We start from the raw sequence: 16,325 nt of genomic DNA, 5'->3' as shown, positions 1-16,325 counted from the left end.
TCTGGTCAGGTTATCTCATGGCAGTTTTCTCATCATAACCTAGGGATGATGATACTTGTTCTATAGATACTTTTTGTGTTATGTTTAGGATAAGCAGGGGATTGTGTGTGTGTGTGAACATGCACTGAACGGAGCAAAGAGCTATAATGCAAGGTAATAGTGATTAGTTGGGTGTTTTTTAAACTAATCCTTAAAGTGGCTGCACAATGGTTTCCTAATAGTAAAACAATGAGCAAACATGTGTTCACTTCTTTTCCAATGCAGTTTGACAACACTGGAACATTTCAGGTGATTCCAGTTCCTCCAAATGGGGAAAATCAAACATTAGAGAGACTTCGGCGCTGTACACTTTGCTATGGTAAGACCAATGAAGAGAATTGACTGTGCTGAAGAGCTTAAATGCCTTCTAGATGAGTTATTGAATGTGATTTTATCCAGAGATTTCTATTTTTAATCATAGGTTCTATTTTCAGTTTTCTAGTTTTTCAATACCATGTGTCATGGTTTCAATCTCTGGAATGTTTAGAGTTTCCATAGAATGTGAAAATTGGTTTAGAAAATTATCCCAACCAATGTAGCATTTCTTGGGGACAATTGGGTAGTTTGTATCAGAAGTCTCTAAAATATCAAAAATATTTTCTAAATGAGCTTGGACATGACTTGTACACTGCAGATATATGTGCTACCTACATCTGCTTTCAACGAAGCCCTTCCCTGATTATCTGCTAGTGCCCGGAGAAGTACTGGGACATTGAAAATTTCTCATTAATTTAAATTATGTGAGATCAAAGAGATATTGATCAAATTATAATTCTTGGTAATTAGTCACTGAGTCACTTGAAGATCTCAAACAAGTGTCTTGTTGGGTCAGTGTTGAACCAATGATGTGTCTCTCTGTGTGTTTTCAGATAAATGTTTTCCAAATGCTTGCATTCAAGAGGCTTTCTTACCTGAAGATTCACACATGGATGTAGCCTTCCTCATAGACAATTCTCGGAATATAGCAAAGGATGAGTTTAAGGCTGTGAAAGCCTTGGTGAGCTCAGTGATTGACAACTTCAACATTGCTTCAGACCCTTTAATCTCAGACTCTGGTGATAGGATTGCCTTGTTGAGCTATTCTCCTTGGGAAAGTTCCAGGAGAAAGATGGGTACAGTAAAAACAGAGTTTGATTTCATCACTTATAACAACCAACTCCTAATGAAGAATCACATCCAGACTTCCTTCCAACAGCTAAATGGAGAAGCCACAATTGGTCGTGCCCTACTGTGGATCACTGAAAATCTCTTTCCAAAAACACCCTATCTAAGAAAACACAAGGTCATCTTTGTGGTCTCAGCTGGAGAAAATTATGAGAGAAAAGAATTTGTAAAAACGATGGCTTTGAGGGCTAAGTGTCAAGGCTACGTCATATTTGTGATTTCTCTGGGCTCTACACATGAGGATGACCTGGAGGAGTTAGCCAGCTACCCACTTGATCAACACCTGATACAGCTTGGGAGAATGCATAAACCAGATCTGAATTATATTGTGAAGTTCTTAAAGCCATTTTTATACTCAGTCAGGCGTAAGTTATTATTTCATTGTTTTTCTTTGTTTTAATAAGCTAGTGTTTGTTAATATTATAGTATTGATAATCTATTTTTGTGTCTTTAGCTAATCTAAACATAATTTATGAATTAGATGGTGAGATGGGGCAGGAATGGATCATTTGCTGGTTATACCCTGTTTATATCCTGGTCACAAAATGGCGAGGCCTGAGGCCTTTTTTTATGATACTGTGTCTCTTAGCCAAACTCTCGGCACTAGAAAGCCACAGAGTGACTAGAGGTCTTATGAATCACATTTGCTCAAGAAGTTCTAGCAGCTGTTAGGTGATTTCAGAAGAACATTCAAGTAAAAGTTTTACTTGCTATACCTGTTTTATTTCCAACTTTGGCACACCCTGGAGACCTGTGTGAGGATGTGAAGATAGCAAAGTCCTGGGCACACACATAACCTAGGAATCTTGTTAAAATGCAGGATGTTCTTACTGAGGATGTCTAGGGTGAAGCCTGAGATTCTACACTTCTAACAGGTACTGCAGTAATGTCAATGCTGCTGGTTCGTGGATCACACTTTGAATAGCATGGCTCTAGGCCAGTGCACTACAAAGGGTTGCTCATTGGATGAGTGCCAGGCTACAGATTGATGTGTGAAGAAATAAACACACAAATTGAGATTAAACATCTAGAAACTTTTAAGGCAATTTGACATTGATTGCTGCAGCGTACAGTTGCATGATCAGTGGACTCTGTCTCATTGAACAGGATGTAGACCAAAAGTATAGTCTGCAAAGAACTAGAAATAAGAATACCTTGTCCTCTATCACAGATGGTTTGGGAAAATGCTCTTCTAGAGTAATTGTTCTCAATATGGCACAATTTGCCCCAGGGGACATTTGGAAATGTCTGGAGGCATTATTTGGCAGTCACAACTTGGGGATGCTACTAATATCAAGTAAATAGAGGTCAGGGATATTGCTAAACATCCTACAATTCACAGGACAGACCCCCCACCACAACAAAGAATAATACATCCCGAAAAGTCAATAGCACTGAGGTTGAGAAACACTTCTCCATAATATCCCATAGAATCAGAGCTGAACCTTTTCTTTCTGGAAATCTGACAGGTTTAGAAGTAAACTTGGCTGGAATTAATTCCACCACCCTACAATCCCAGTTTCCTTGCTTTTCAAAGGATCTCCCCACAACACCACAGTGTTAATGTCTTGAGCATTCACTCTTCATTGCAAGGAGAGCTCCACCTTTCTCCTGTGATTCGTATTCAATTAAAGAATGCAATAACTGCCCTCTTGGGAACACTGTTATTTCTTTAAATCTAAGATGCCCTCAATTGTATAATGTAGAGGAAAAAAATGTTTCCAATTAAATTTTGATACCAACTTTCCTATTAGAGCATTTTATTTTGTAGCAATTCAAAGAGTTCTTTTGGGTGTATAGTAAATATATCACTCCTGTGCATGCATAAAAAGAAAATCTATGTGAAATAGGCAGGTTAAGGCATTCCTAAAACAACTTCTTATTCAGAATTTGACTCTTGTGAGCTACTTCTTGGCTCAGAGTCATTGGTATCCATTTTTTTCTATGCAACATTGTTCTTTGTGCCATTAAGATCCATGATTATGCAACATTTTTAAAAGACTATAAAACAACTCAAAGCTGGTCATGCTGGGCTGTTAAGGGGCTTTGCAATCATGTAGAGGTAGCCTACTTTTGACTTCCACCAGGGAAGTGTTAAACACACCCAATTCACTGCCTTCCCACAACCACTTGGTTTGTAGGAGTGAAAAGACTGCTCTGCTGGTATTTACGGGAATGTTTTCAAACTGCTATCCCCAATTCTACAAGTTTTGGTGCTGGCATGTTTGCCATTCCCACATGCACAGGCAATGACCACTGCATCACAATTCTTGCCCACCCAACAGTAAGTGTCAGATGCAATTAATCAGAAGATATATTTTCATTTTAAAGAAATAGAAAAAAGGAAAAAAATGCTTATCTTAGAATTCAAAAATGTGATTATTATAAAACTACAGATGTTATCTGAGATATTTTCATAGATCCTTGGATCATTCAATGGCTGAGGGCCTCTAACTAAAATCTTTTATTTTCTGGAATGGGACAGGGTAACATACTTCTCAGTATCTCAAAATTTATAGAACAACATCAGGAAGGGGATAAATAGGCATATTATTTATACCAGTAAGGTAAAATCTTGTCTGTGATTCTTTTCCTCATAGGAATCAGTATTAGTGGGTGCAGAAGCACAGAAATGATATCAGTATCATGTAATGAGACATTACCTTGTCTCTGTTTGATCTGTTAGCATAAGTCTGGGTGAAAAACCTTTGATGAATCAGAATAGAGTACCTCTCAGATTATGTTACCCTGAGCATGTGAAAATCATGTGTCCCTGCATCACAACTAGCTCTTAGATGAACAATTTGAGGAGGTCTGTTTCCATGACTCTGGTAATCCTTTGGCTGCTAAAACACTCTGAAATCAAATTTTGAGTGCTATTTCTAACTGTTATTTTCTGTTTTTACCCCAGCCAAATTTTGCTGAAATATGTTAGTGACATTAATTGCTTCAAGAGGATTCCTGTTGGGATTCTCTTTACCTAGGAAACATCATTTCCAGTTTTAAAATCTAACTATAACTTTGTTCTCTCAATAGGGGGATTCAATCAGTACCCACCACCGATGCTTGAGGATGCCTGTAGACTCATCAATTTAGAAGGAGAGAATAATCAAAATGATGGTTTCCAGTAAGTTAGAAAGCTCTTATATTTACAAGTGACTGTTAATTGGCTGATGGGAGTATAACTGGTTAATCACACTTTATTAGGTTGAGGATGCTAACAAGGTCTCTGAAGTAGACATTTTATGTGTTCCATTTTCCACGGCAGAAATTACATATCAAGTATGATTTCCAATTTGTTTTTTATAACATCATAAGCTTTATTACAATTTTGCCTTTAAATTCATGGTTTCTTCAGAAATTCCTGTATTGAAATTTACCCCAGAATAGAACCCACAATTTATCCTCGATCCACCTCAACCTCACTTCTCATTTCTCCCAACCATGAGTTCTGGCCACACTGAACTCTTACCTGCCTTGTGTGAATTATTCCATTTCACACTGCCTGGGACTCTTGCTCCTTTCAGTGAAACCCTAGGCGTCTTTCATGACCCAGATTGAAGCCATTTTAGAGGCCCACCCTCAGGGGCGCATTCTCTTTCTCAGGGATGTTCCTTGCTGAGAAAAAGAATTCAGCAATATTTCTCCCGTTTGCTTTTGAAAGAAGAGAAATATGGCTCTGTTCCGCCTGGCTCACCGGTGGTCAGAGTTTAAGGTTATCTCTCTTGTTCCCTGAACCTTGCTGTTATCTTGTTCTTTTTTCAAGGTGCCCAGATTTCATATTGTTCAAACACACATGCTCTACAATTTGTGCAGTTAACGCAATCATCACAGGGTCCTGAGGCGACATACATCCTCCTCAGCTTACAAGATGACAGGATTAAGGGATTAAAGTAAAGACAGGCCTAGGAAATCACAAGGGTATTGATTGGGGAAGTGATAAGTGTCCATGAAATCTTGACAATTTATGTTTAGAGACTGCAGTAAAGACAGGCACAAGAAATTATAAAAGTATTAATTTGGGGAACTAATAAATGTCCATGAAATCTTCACAATCCACATTCTTCCACCATGGCTTCAGCTGGTCCCTCCGTTTTGGGTCCCTGACTTCCCGTAACAGAAGCCAATGTTTACTCTCCATCAAAACCCATAGCTGTTTTTTATAGCACTGCTGAGGCACTTATTACAGCCTACCCAAGGTCTTATCTTGCTGAAGTCTGAGGCTACATATGATTCATGTTTCATCCCCAAAAGTTAGCATAAAAGACTCCACAATATAATTGCACATATAAATAATGTTCCTTGATATTATATCCTAAATAAAAATATAATGAATTAATCTGAATGAACCTTTGCCCTCAAACTGAGTGAAAGTGGCCTGTCTTGGTTGCTTTCTTCTTTTCTATGTGCTTCTTCGAGCTTAGATCCCTGACTATAGCCTGTGAAAGCCCAGGTTTAGGCCCGTAATCACCCCATCTTCTCAAATTGCAATTAAGCAAAGGAGCTGCTCAGTACAGATAATGTCTCTTTGATACACCCAGGAGCAAAATGGAAAGGTGAGTTCTCCAGAATTCATGCAAGCATATGTTCCTCTAATGTCAGATTTCATTTATTTGGTAATTTTGCAGGGAAGCGCCTAGCAGCCAACACCTTCTGGAGGACGATGTGGCACTGATCTTATGTGAAGTGGTGTTTCCCAACCTTGAATAAATCATGAAGTCATTTACAAGGAAAACCAATTCCTATAGGACAGCAGACAAAATATTATAATGTTATTTAAACATTTACAAACACAAATCTAGCTGTAAATATTATACACTTATAGTTCTTAGGCAGCTGTTAAACCAAAACAAGTTAATACATAAAATCCAGACAAACTCAGTAAGACAAAAATTTTCAACACTAACTTAATCCAATGAATGATTCTTCTTTGTCAAAATGGAATTTTTAAAAACCAAAAAAAAAGGTAAATGTTGGTAAAATATATAAAATATGGTGCATGCTGCAGAAGAACATCTACATGCAGCTTGCCTACTCTGTTACATGATGACATGATTCCCCACCACATATATTCACCTGCACTACTGCAAAATTATTCACACAGTGTGCCATCACACGTGATATCACTTGATTTTCTCTTGGTGTGAATGTATTATTTACGTATTACATCTGACTTTTCTTTCTCTCCTCATTAACTCTCAACAGTTAAAATCATATTACTGGGTGCCGAACATCAGTATCAAATACAAATGCAAACACGGACATTGAAATTACATAAAATTGCATAATCAAGAATAAACTTCTATTGAATATGTTTTGTAACATCATCCAAATAAAAACACAAAATTCTTAAATTATCACAGAGAACTCTTAAACTGCTATGATTATAAATGTAGACACTATTTTAAGAGGCACTGATATGGGTTATGTTTTATATAATTTTACTTTCTCACAGCAGTGCTTGGTAGATTAAGTATTTTCTGCATTTTCCATGGTGATTGGTATCAGTCTGAGATATAGTATGATTGTTCCAAATGCTTGTGAGTTTCTTTTCACTTATCGAAAACTCTGCAAATGCTGGACATGGTGGCTCACACCTGTAATCTCAGCAGTTTGGGAGGCTGAGGAGGGAGGATCACTTGAGCCCAGGAATTCGAGACTAGCCTGGGCAACATAGCAAGAACCAATCTCTACACAAAATTAAAAATTAGCCCAGCATGGTGGCACGCATCTTTGGTCCCAGCTACTCAGGAGGCTGAGGTGGGAAGATTGCTAGAGCCCAGGAGGCTGAGGCTGCAGTGAGCTGTGATTGTACCGCTGCACTCCAGCCTGGGTGACCCTATCTCAAAAGAGCGAGACCCTGTCTCAAAAAAAAAAAAGCAAACAATAAAACTCTGCATATACCAAACTTGGTTATTCCAAAGTAGTACTTAATAGGCTCTAGAAAGATGTGAGAAAAGGTAGAATAAGTAGAAAATCTCATCAGAGTTTTAAAAAATAATATGTATAATGAATCTCAATGAATTATTTGATTGAAATGGATTTATATTTTCACCACCCAATTGGTTTTTTAAGGAGATAATTAAATAACTATGTTAAATGTTAAGGATGTTTTATTTGCCTCCTTCTCTAAAGTTATCTAGACTCACCTAAAGTTTTTTTTTTTTTTCTTCTAGATTTATTACTGAGCTACAAGAGGATTTTTCAGGAGAGAATGGCTTCATTGGCCAAGAATTAAATTCTGGGAGAGAATCGCCTTTTGTAAAGATAGAGGACAATGGAAGTGACTATTTGGTTTACCTTCCAAGCCAAATGTTTGAGCCACAAAAATTAATGATCAATTATGAAAAAGATCAAAAATCTGCAGAAATCGCAAGTCTCACTTCTGGTAAGAAAATGAAAAGTCATGATGGAAATGTTTAAATAGCCAGGATCCTCATCTTTTAACACTAGTAGAAAATCAAATAAATTAAGGCTGGTATCTAAAGCAACTTTTTTTTAAGTTCATTATGGTACATACAACTTCTACTTTTATTGAAATTGAAGAAGTGAATGCTGACAGGCACTGCTAGGGAGATCACTGATAGAACCTCTCAGAAATGTCCCTGATATTCTCACCAAGCTTAAGATTTCTCTAGCATCCACAGTTTAGAAGGTTAGTATGATGTAGAAGGAAGCAGTATAGTGAACATCAGAGCAAAGGAGGGATTAAAATGACTTTTTTTGGTGCGGGGGGTTGGAGTTTCATTCTTGTTGCTCAGGCTGGAGTGCAATGGCGTGGTCTTGGCTCACCGCAACCTCCGCCTCCCGGGTTCAAGCGATTCTCTTTAAAATGACTTTTAAAAGCTGGCCTGGCCAGTGTTCCAGAATTTGTGATAATATGAGAAAGTATGTTTTATTTTTGTGGTACCCAGAAACGATAGAACATAAACTCCCTTGATGCCTGATGTATACATTTTAATGGCAAAGCAATAACTTTTGTAAAAATGTAATAATTTCAAACAAATCAGATACAAAGGAGTATGTCTATATTAAATGAGGTACCTCATTCTTCATGATGTGATTATTATGCATTGCATGCCTGTATCAAAACATATTATGTACCCCATAAATGCACACACCTACTCTATATCCATATACATTAAAAATGCATTTATGTTTAATTCCAAAGAGACTATTCAGCCATTCTACCTATGCATCTGGAATCTTCTAAAATGCTTGTTTGGCAGAATGTCAGCATTTTAAGCATTGTTCCGAAAGTATCATATGGTAGTTAGAATATGTAAGTATAAGAGAAAAAGGGGCCAATTTTGTACTATAATATTCATTCTTAGTAGCTTCCCGGGATAAAATTTTTTTTCTTGGGTTTAACACTTACATCCCCACAATTATTTCTGAAATATAAATATTTGGACCTTATCTTTTTTTTTAAGTACTTTATTGTTATTATTATTATACTTTAGGTTTTAGGATACATGTGCACAATGTGCAGGTTTGTTACATATGTATCCATGTGCCATGTTGGTGTGCTGCACCCATTAACTCATCATTTAGCATTAGGTATATCTCCTAATGCTGTCCCTCGCCCCTCCCCCCACCCCACAACAGTCCCCAGAGTGTGATGTTCCCCTTCCTGTGTCCATGTGTTCTCATTTGAACCTTATCTTTAAAACAGCTAAACTTACCTTTGTAGAAGCTACAATTAAGGATAAAAAAGACGATCATTAGTTGAAAAATAGGCATCTTAGCTCAAAAAAAGAAGTGATGCAGTAAAACTAGATCTATGTAGCACCGTGGCATTAAGACATTCAAATGTGTATTTTTTTTAGTTAAAACTTTTTTTATTTTCATGTAGACATAGCCTGAAGAAGAAAATTAAAGATTTGTACTTTTTAATGGATGTTAATTTTGCATGTTCATTTTAATGACATGCAAATTAGAGTAGCCTTCAAGGCACAATAATTTATTATGGTTTGGTTTAAAAAGGGGAAAAAAGAGAAGAGGTGTTTTGGCAGAGGGTTAGAGTATCAAATTGTCATTTGTGATAGCTTTGTTAGAGCTCAGCATTCCAAAGTCTAGTAATTTAGAAGCATGAGCCTTTTCAAGAAAGACAGATATGACTGGATATGAAAGAAACGAAGCAAAGAAGGGCATCTTTGCAGCCATTGTTAATGACTGATGTTCAGTATAGAAGAAAGACTTTTCATTGATTTTTTTCAGCTCTCTGAGAATCAAGATCTGTATAGTTAGTGTAAGGTCCCATTTGGCTGAAGAAATAATTGTTCATAGCTCTAGCAGGGAAAAAAATGTAAATCCTACCCCACCCAGTTTCTCCTACAGTGAGTTGAAGTATGCTGAGAGTTCTGGGGATGATTATGTCAGGCTGGGATAGGCTGGAAACACTGAGCGTTTGAGATGGAAGGATAATGTGTATTTTTTCATCCTTTAAAATAAATATGAGTCTCAGATCATAAGTGTTTTCTAGGAAGTTTGTGCTATTCTTTTCTTTCTTTCAATCATCTTTAGCCAGTTGCCAAAAACTGCTGAGAGCTTTCTGTATAGTGTGCTGTCTGTAGAGTGAGTTATAGTTCAGATATTTTATTCAGTCACTCAGAAATGAACTTTGATAAGTTCCAGATGTATGGCACAAATAAAAGGTTGATAAGTTTCATAAGCACCTCCATATGCTGTGTTTGTTACCCATTCATAATCTAATTCTTATGGCTGATGGCTGGTCTTTCTGCTCTTGAACTGAGAGGCTGGGAAAAGTCAGGAATCTTAACCATGTAAGAAATTTTTAGTACCCAGAGTCCTGTGAGCTGGCAATTAATTGTATATCACCTGCTTTCAAAAGAAGCACAATCATTGACTATCTTCCTGCCTATGCCTCTTTCTCTGCTGCTCCCCGTCTGCTCTGGTTTGAATTGAAATTATCTTCAATTCTATCACCTTTCCTAGCCCTCCTTTTACTTAGAGGAGCCCAAGGACAACCTATATCAGAATTATCTGGAAGCTCATTATAAGCACAGATTCCTAAGCCCTCCTGATAACTACTGTTTCATATTTAGGAGTATGAATGAGGAGGAGAAAGCTACAAACTTTATAACCATTGTAGGTAATATTCGTATGCCCTCAAGCTTGAGATCAACTATGTCAGTGGTTCTCAAAGTGTTGTTCTTACACAAGCAGCATCAGCATAACCTGGGAACTCATTAGAAATGCAGATTCTCAGCACTTGTCCCAGACTACTGAATCAGAAATTCTGGGAGCAGGACTCAGCAATCTGGGTTTTAACAAGCAGCTCAGGTGATTCTGACGTAGGCAGAAGTTTAAGGGCCACTGCACGTTTGACCATTTTGGTGTGCCAAATTTAATCTGCGCTCTCAGTGGAGCTGAAAACAATTGGGTATCTAGAATCACAGAATAGACATGAGAATTTGTGTTGCTAAAGAGTTCCAGGTGAAGTAGATTATAATTTTATCTTATTCAAGAACATCCATCTATCCATCCGACGTCTATCTGACAAAACACACTTAAGATCTAAATATGTAGAGATTATCTAGAGATACTAACAGGCTTTTTGAACATAACATCTGCAATATAAAAATCCCTTGCAACATGAAGTCCCTTCTAATTACTTGCCAACAGAATGCACTTTGTTCTTTGAAATTATGTAATTTTAAAATGGGTAGTTTAATTCTAATTAAATTGCAACTATTGACCCACTGGTAAATTAGCACTTTCGTCAAAGATGCTGTACTATGCTTGCAGATGTTTTCTTGTGAAATGTTTTTTAAATGCTGTATTAACCAGTACTTAAGATACAGCTAATCTACTTTCAGAATTAAAAAACAGGATAATTTGTAACGCGTTTTAAATACCAACCCAAACTCAGCCTAGGGCCTGCTCCTAGCTTTAAGCAGCCCCAGGCCTTAGGATAACTTCAACTGATGTTCTTTTCAATGAGCTCATTAAGAAATGAGAAGCAACCCTTGAGCCTTCAGACTAGGCTGGAATTATGCTTTAGGGAATTTACACAGGTTTTGTTTTTCTTTTTAATTTTTCTAACTTTACTCTTATTCTGATTTATAAATTGTTTTGTTTTTAGAGCCAGTATATTTATTTTTTGCTTTGAATTAATCGTAAGATAATAGAACTGGAAGGGTATTAGTGATGACCTGGTAAAATCTCACCTGGGAGCAGCTTTGCCCTACCCCACCCGAGGGGTCATATTGCAACATCTGGAGACATTTTTTTATTGTCAAAACTGGGGGACACTACTGGCATCTAGTAAGCAGAGATCATTGCTAAACATTCTCCAGTGCACAGGACAGCTCCTGAAAACAATGAATTATCAAGTCACTTTTAAGGGAAATGTTTTAGAAGAAACCTCGTGCCCCCAAGTTTATGGAACTGGCAGACTCACTAGACAGGCTCTCTACTTCTACACCCTGTCTACTGTTCCCTTATTACACGTCCAAGATTCTACTATATTTTTTTTACAAATGATAAAAGTACTATTATACCATATAAAAATTCAAATACCAAGTTTCAAATCAAACAATTTAACAAATTATTTTTAATGCAGAATACATTCTTTTGTTTTTCCATAGGCATATAGGTTTACAGTTTTATTTAATTGCATATCCTGCTTTTCACATGATATTATGTCACAACATTTTCTTTATTGCTGTAAGCTTCATACTGATTTTTTAAATGTACTCAAAATGTTCCTTTTGATGAAAGAATGCATGTATTTGACCATTTACTTTTGGATTGCTTCTAAATTTTGCTGTCATGTATCAAACTTGAATGTATATTTTTACTTGGGCTAAATTTAAATCTGCACTGGAATAAAATGCAGCAGTATTGGCTCTGAGTCATCCAAGGAACATCAGCTAAATGTTCTGCTTTCCTATCAGTACACTTTTCAAAGAAGAAATCAGCAGCAGAATTGTAGTAATGTCTGGATTTTAATAACATGTTTTATGAAATTAAGAAATCTCAACCACCGTGTTGCTCTTTGTGGAATAAACTGAGTCTCCCATTACCTCATTTTAAGCTGTAGATTGAGATGGTTACATTTCCTTTTGCTTGGCAATTTGTTATTAATATTATCATTATAGCTTTGATTGTCTTCCGTGAAGGTTTCACACGTGAACAAGATGAATGTAAACTGAGGGTTCAGAATAAGTGGACTATCTGAATTCAGACGTACACTGATGTTGCTTCTGTATGTTTTGTGCAATCATTTGTTGCAACTAATGAATGTTCTAGAGTGTTGGTGACATTTTATGTTATGTTACCCTTTCTAATGGAATAAAATGTGGATACTTGAAGTGTTAAGTAGGTGACAATGGTGGTGATGGTGATGGAGGCGGTGGTGATGATAGTGTTGGTGCTGGTCATGGTAGTAGTGAAGATGATGGTAGTGAAGGTGTTTGCTGTTGCTGATGGTTGTGGTTGAGGTGGGTGGTGGGGTGGTGGTGGTGGTAATACTGGTGGTGGTGGAGATGGTGGTGATGGAGATAAAAGTATGAAGGTGGGGTGGTGTTGATGGTGATAGTGATGATGGTGATAGTGAGGAGGTGATAGTAATGATGCCAGTGGTGGTGGTACTGGTGATGGAAGTAAGATATGATGGTGGAGTGGTAGTGAGAGTGGTGGTCATGGTGACAGGTGTGGCGGTAGTGGTGACGGCAAGTTGGTTGGATGATGGCAGCCCTCATAGAGGGCTTACTATATGAAGACTCTTAAATTTTTACATGGATTTTTCCTTAACTATTTAGACATTCTTTCATATAACAAATATGTTTTTGGCTCCTGTTCTGAATTAAACCCTAAAGTGGACTTTTTGGGGAAATTAGGGAGATTTAAAAAAAGACTCAGACATAAGCTCTGTCTTCAAGAAGCTTTTCGTCTGTCAGGTATATTCTGTGTGTACAAAAAATGACTACTACAATTCAGGAAGTATTGACTTCATTTAAAAAAAAAGTGGCATGCTTTGGGAGGATCAATATTTATTCTATGCAGGACACTTTTCGAAGTATTGCATACACTGTATCACTTGACTGATGAACAATGAATGAGGAATAATAGTAATCACAGAAGCTACTGCTTATTGAGGGCAACCATGGGCCGGCCACCATATAAGCACTTTATAGTCATGATTTTATTTAATCTTTATTAAATTAAATCTATCATTATTTCCTTTTACAAATGAAGACACTGATGCAAAGGTTAAGAACCTCACACAAATTAATGTAGCTTGTAAGTGGCAGAGCCAGGATTCAAAAACATGACCATCAACACAAAAACGCGGACTTTTAACAATGTATGCCATGTTGCCTAGTGATGGTCATTTTTGCGTTTACAAATGAGGAATAAATGGCCAAATTTGAATATAAACTAAATCATGTAATCATTTGGGAGAATTATTTTTAAATAGTTTTGGTGGCACGATTCTATTTTTAATTTAAATTTAAAATTTTTTTTTAAAAACCTTCTTATAAACTCATCCAGAGGCATGGAGCACAGAATAACTCCATTAAAACCAACGAGCCATATCTCAGGTCATTTGGGCATAAATGACTCCTAAGGCATGCATTGCCTTTTCTCAGTGTGCTGGTCCCTTTCTGCAGACTACTGTTTCAGAGTGTGAAATGACCCACAAGACTCACTTTTATCATCTAAATGCCACCTAGAAAAGTCTAGGCCAAAAAGACATGAATTCTAAGTCTTCGGAGAAAAGGATGAAATCTCTTTTAAGACAGTCATTCCTACTTATCCAGGTAAATGAGAGAAGAGGACTTCAAACAGCAAAACAAGATAATTTTTAATGTGTCTATATTTCCCTTAGGCATAAAATCAATGACACCCATCAGATACATACATATTTGTGCCTGCCTCCTTTGTTGCCCCAACACGTGCCTTTAGAACTTGACCAGTGACTTTACCAGACAGGAAGGGTGATGGGCCTGGGCTGGCAGTGATAAGTGGAGAGGTGTATGAATGATTGCCTACTCCGTGAAGTTAAGCATGCGTCAACACAACAGAATAAGAGTTCTCGTTTCTGAGAGCATCTGTACACTTGTCTCTAAGCTAGACCAGCTGACTTTGCTTTTTTCAGTGGAAGTCCTGGTTTGGATAATATACTGTCATGGGAAGGATTTTCAGATGCCTGAGGCTTTTCTTTGTTTCTTTCTAAAAATTATATTTGTGGAGTAATTAGGATATACAAAGCATGGTGCAAACTTTAATTTTCTCAAAAACCTTGTAAGGTTGTAGTATATTATTACATATTTTTAAGATAATAAAACTGAGGCATGGACAAAACTCAGGGTCACGAAGTTAACAAATGACAGAGGCAGGACTGAAACTGAATATTCTGCTGATAATCACTGTTCTACAATGCCTAAGAAGAGAAAAATTACAAATTGCATTTAATTCATATATAGTTGCTTACTTTTGGAAGAAAACGTTCTCTGGTGGCTTCAATCAGAAGGAACAAGCACATTTTTCACACCAGGTCCCAGGGCCATAAGTGAGCTGGCTGATGGGTCCTTTCACATTTCTGCTAGAATCTCATCTCTAATGACCAGTTCTTCTGAAGGAGCTAGGCAAAGCTGGGTTCAAATCCTGCCTCTACCACTTATCGGCCATCCTTTCTTAGCCAACTTATTCACCCTTTCCAAGCCTTGGTTTGCTCATCTGTAAAATGGAAATGATTATTCTACTCTCATAGTGCTTCAAGGAAGATTAAATGAAAGAAGACAAGCGTGGAGCTGAGCACAAGACCCGAAACAAACTGAATGTTTGATTAAATACTAAGAAAGTAGAAAAGCCAAAAGAAAGTTCTGTTAATTTCATGGGAAGTCATTATAAAAAATGTCAACTTGAAAAATATTAGCTACAGTTCATCTGGACAGAACCTCACACATCAAGTAGCCTCAATTGTACATGTGGCTTGCCTATGAAGAACACATGGTTAATTTTGGCCCCTGAACAAATTTCAAAGCAGGCCACTGGATAACTCATGCATATCTTGAGACTTCCCACAAATGCCATGAAAGGCAGCATAACAGCCTCACAGCATATCTAATCCCAGTCCAGGTGGCCCAAATCCTTCAGAGTCTCCTTCTCTAAGTTTCCTTTCCACCCCCACTTCTCCCTAATGTTACTGGAGCACATCTGGTGTTGTGGCTTAAGTCATTGGCCAAAGTCAGGCTACTCTCTGGGGGTGCTTCCCTGGAAATTCTGCTGAATCCCTAATTCCTTCCAAGTCTTGCCCATAGGAAAGCAAGCCAGCTCCCCTTCCTCTGCCATTCTAAGGAAATTCTTTCACAGAGTTGAAGATGAGAATTTGGCTGAGTTGACATTTCCAGAAAATACACAGCACCACTGTGAGCTATGGATATGTTTTATCCACACTTCTGCCAGATTATCTTGAAAGAAAATATTTTTGAAGACCTTGTCTCCCTAAGTAAGATGAATTTAGACTCCAAGTAGAATAATCACACCTTTGACTAAATTTTAGAGTTTTCAAGGTACATCATCCACATTTAGCTTCTGTGATTCTCATGCTAGTCCTGTAAGTTGGGAGGTGACCTATTTTTAGACATTTTGTAGATGAAATATACCTCTTTAGAAAATAGTTCTGAGGGGTATTTTAGAAAAGGATTGAGATTTTGCTTATTTATAAAGAGAAAACTGGAAAAAACAGTAATATTTCTGGTATGGGCTTGCAGAAAACAATATTTCACTAACATGGTAAGTTAATCCTTTTGCTTCTACTAGAACATTTATGAAATTCTTTTTCTTTTTCTTTCTTTTTAGAGATAGGATTTTGCTCTGTTGCCCTGGCTGGAATGCAGTGGTGTGATCACAGCTCAGTGCAGCCTCAAACTCCTGGGTTCAAGTGATCCTCCTGCCTAAGCCTCTCAAGTGTAGCTGAGACTAGAGGCACACACCACCACACCCGGCTAATTTTTTAAATTTTCTGTAGAGATGGGTCCACTATGTTGCCCAGGCTTATTTTGAACCCCTGGCCTCAAGCAATCCTCCCACCTCAGCCTCCTAAAGTGTTGAGATTACAGGCATGAGCCACCACACCCAGCAATGCG

The 16,325-nt window shown here is 37.5% G+C and overlaps 1 protein-coding gene across 1 annotated transcript in view; it reads left to right on the top strand.

Annotated features, from left to right (window-relative positions):
* Positions 1-16,325, top strand: part of COL6A5 (collagen type VI alpha 5 chain) — a 135,338-nt gene that overhangs the window by 102,037 nt on the left and 16,976 nt on the right. The window contains exons 34-37 of the mRNA XM_055295466.2: positions 265-358; positions 909-1,568; positions 4,240-4,330; positions 7,380-7,591. Coding sequence (XP_055151441.2) covers positions 265-358; positions 909-1,568; positions 4,240-4,330; positions 7,380-7,591 — 1,057 coding nt within the window. The remainder of the gene's footprint in view (positions 1-264; positions 359-908; positions 1,569-4,239; positions 4,331-7,379; positions 7,592-16,325) is intronic.

The sequence above is a fragment of the Symphalangus syndactylus genome, chromosome 10 (assembly GCF_028878055.3).
Source record: "Symphalangus syndactylus isolate Jambi chromosome 10, NHGRI_mSymSyn1-v2.1_pri, whole genome shotgun sequence".
Lineage (NCBI taxonomy): Eukaryota > Metazoa > Chordata > Mammalia > Primates > Hylobatidae > Symphalangus > Symphalangus syndactylus.
The sequence above is the reverse complement of the archived record's forward strand: the minus strand, read 5'-3'. Positions and strand labels throughout refer to the sequence as shown.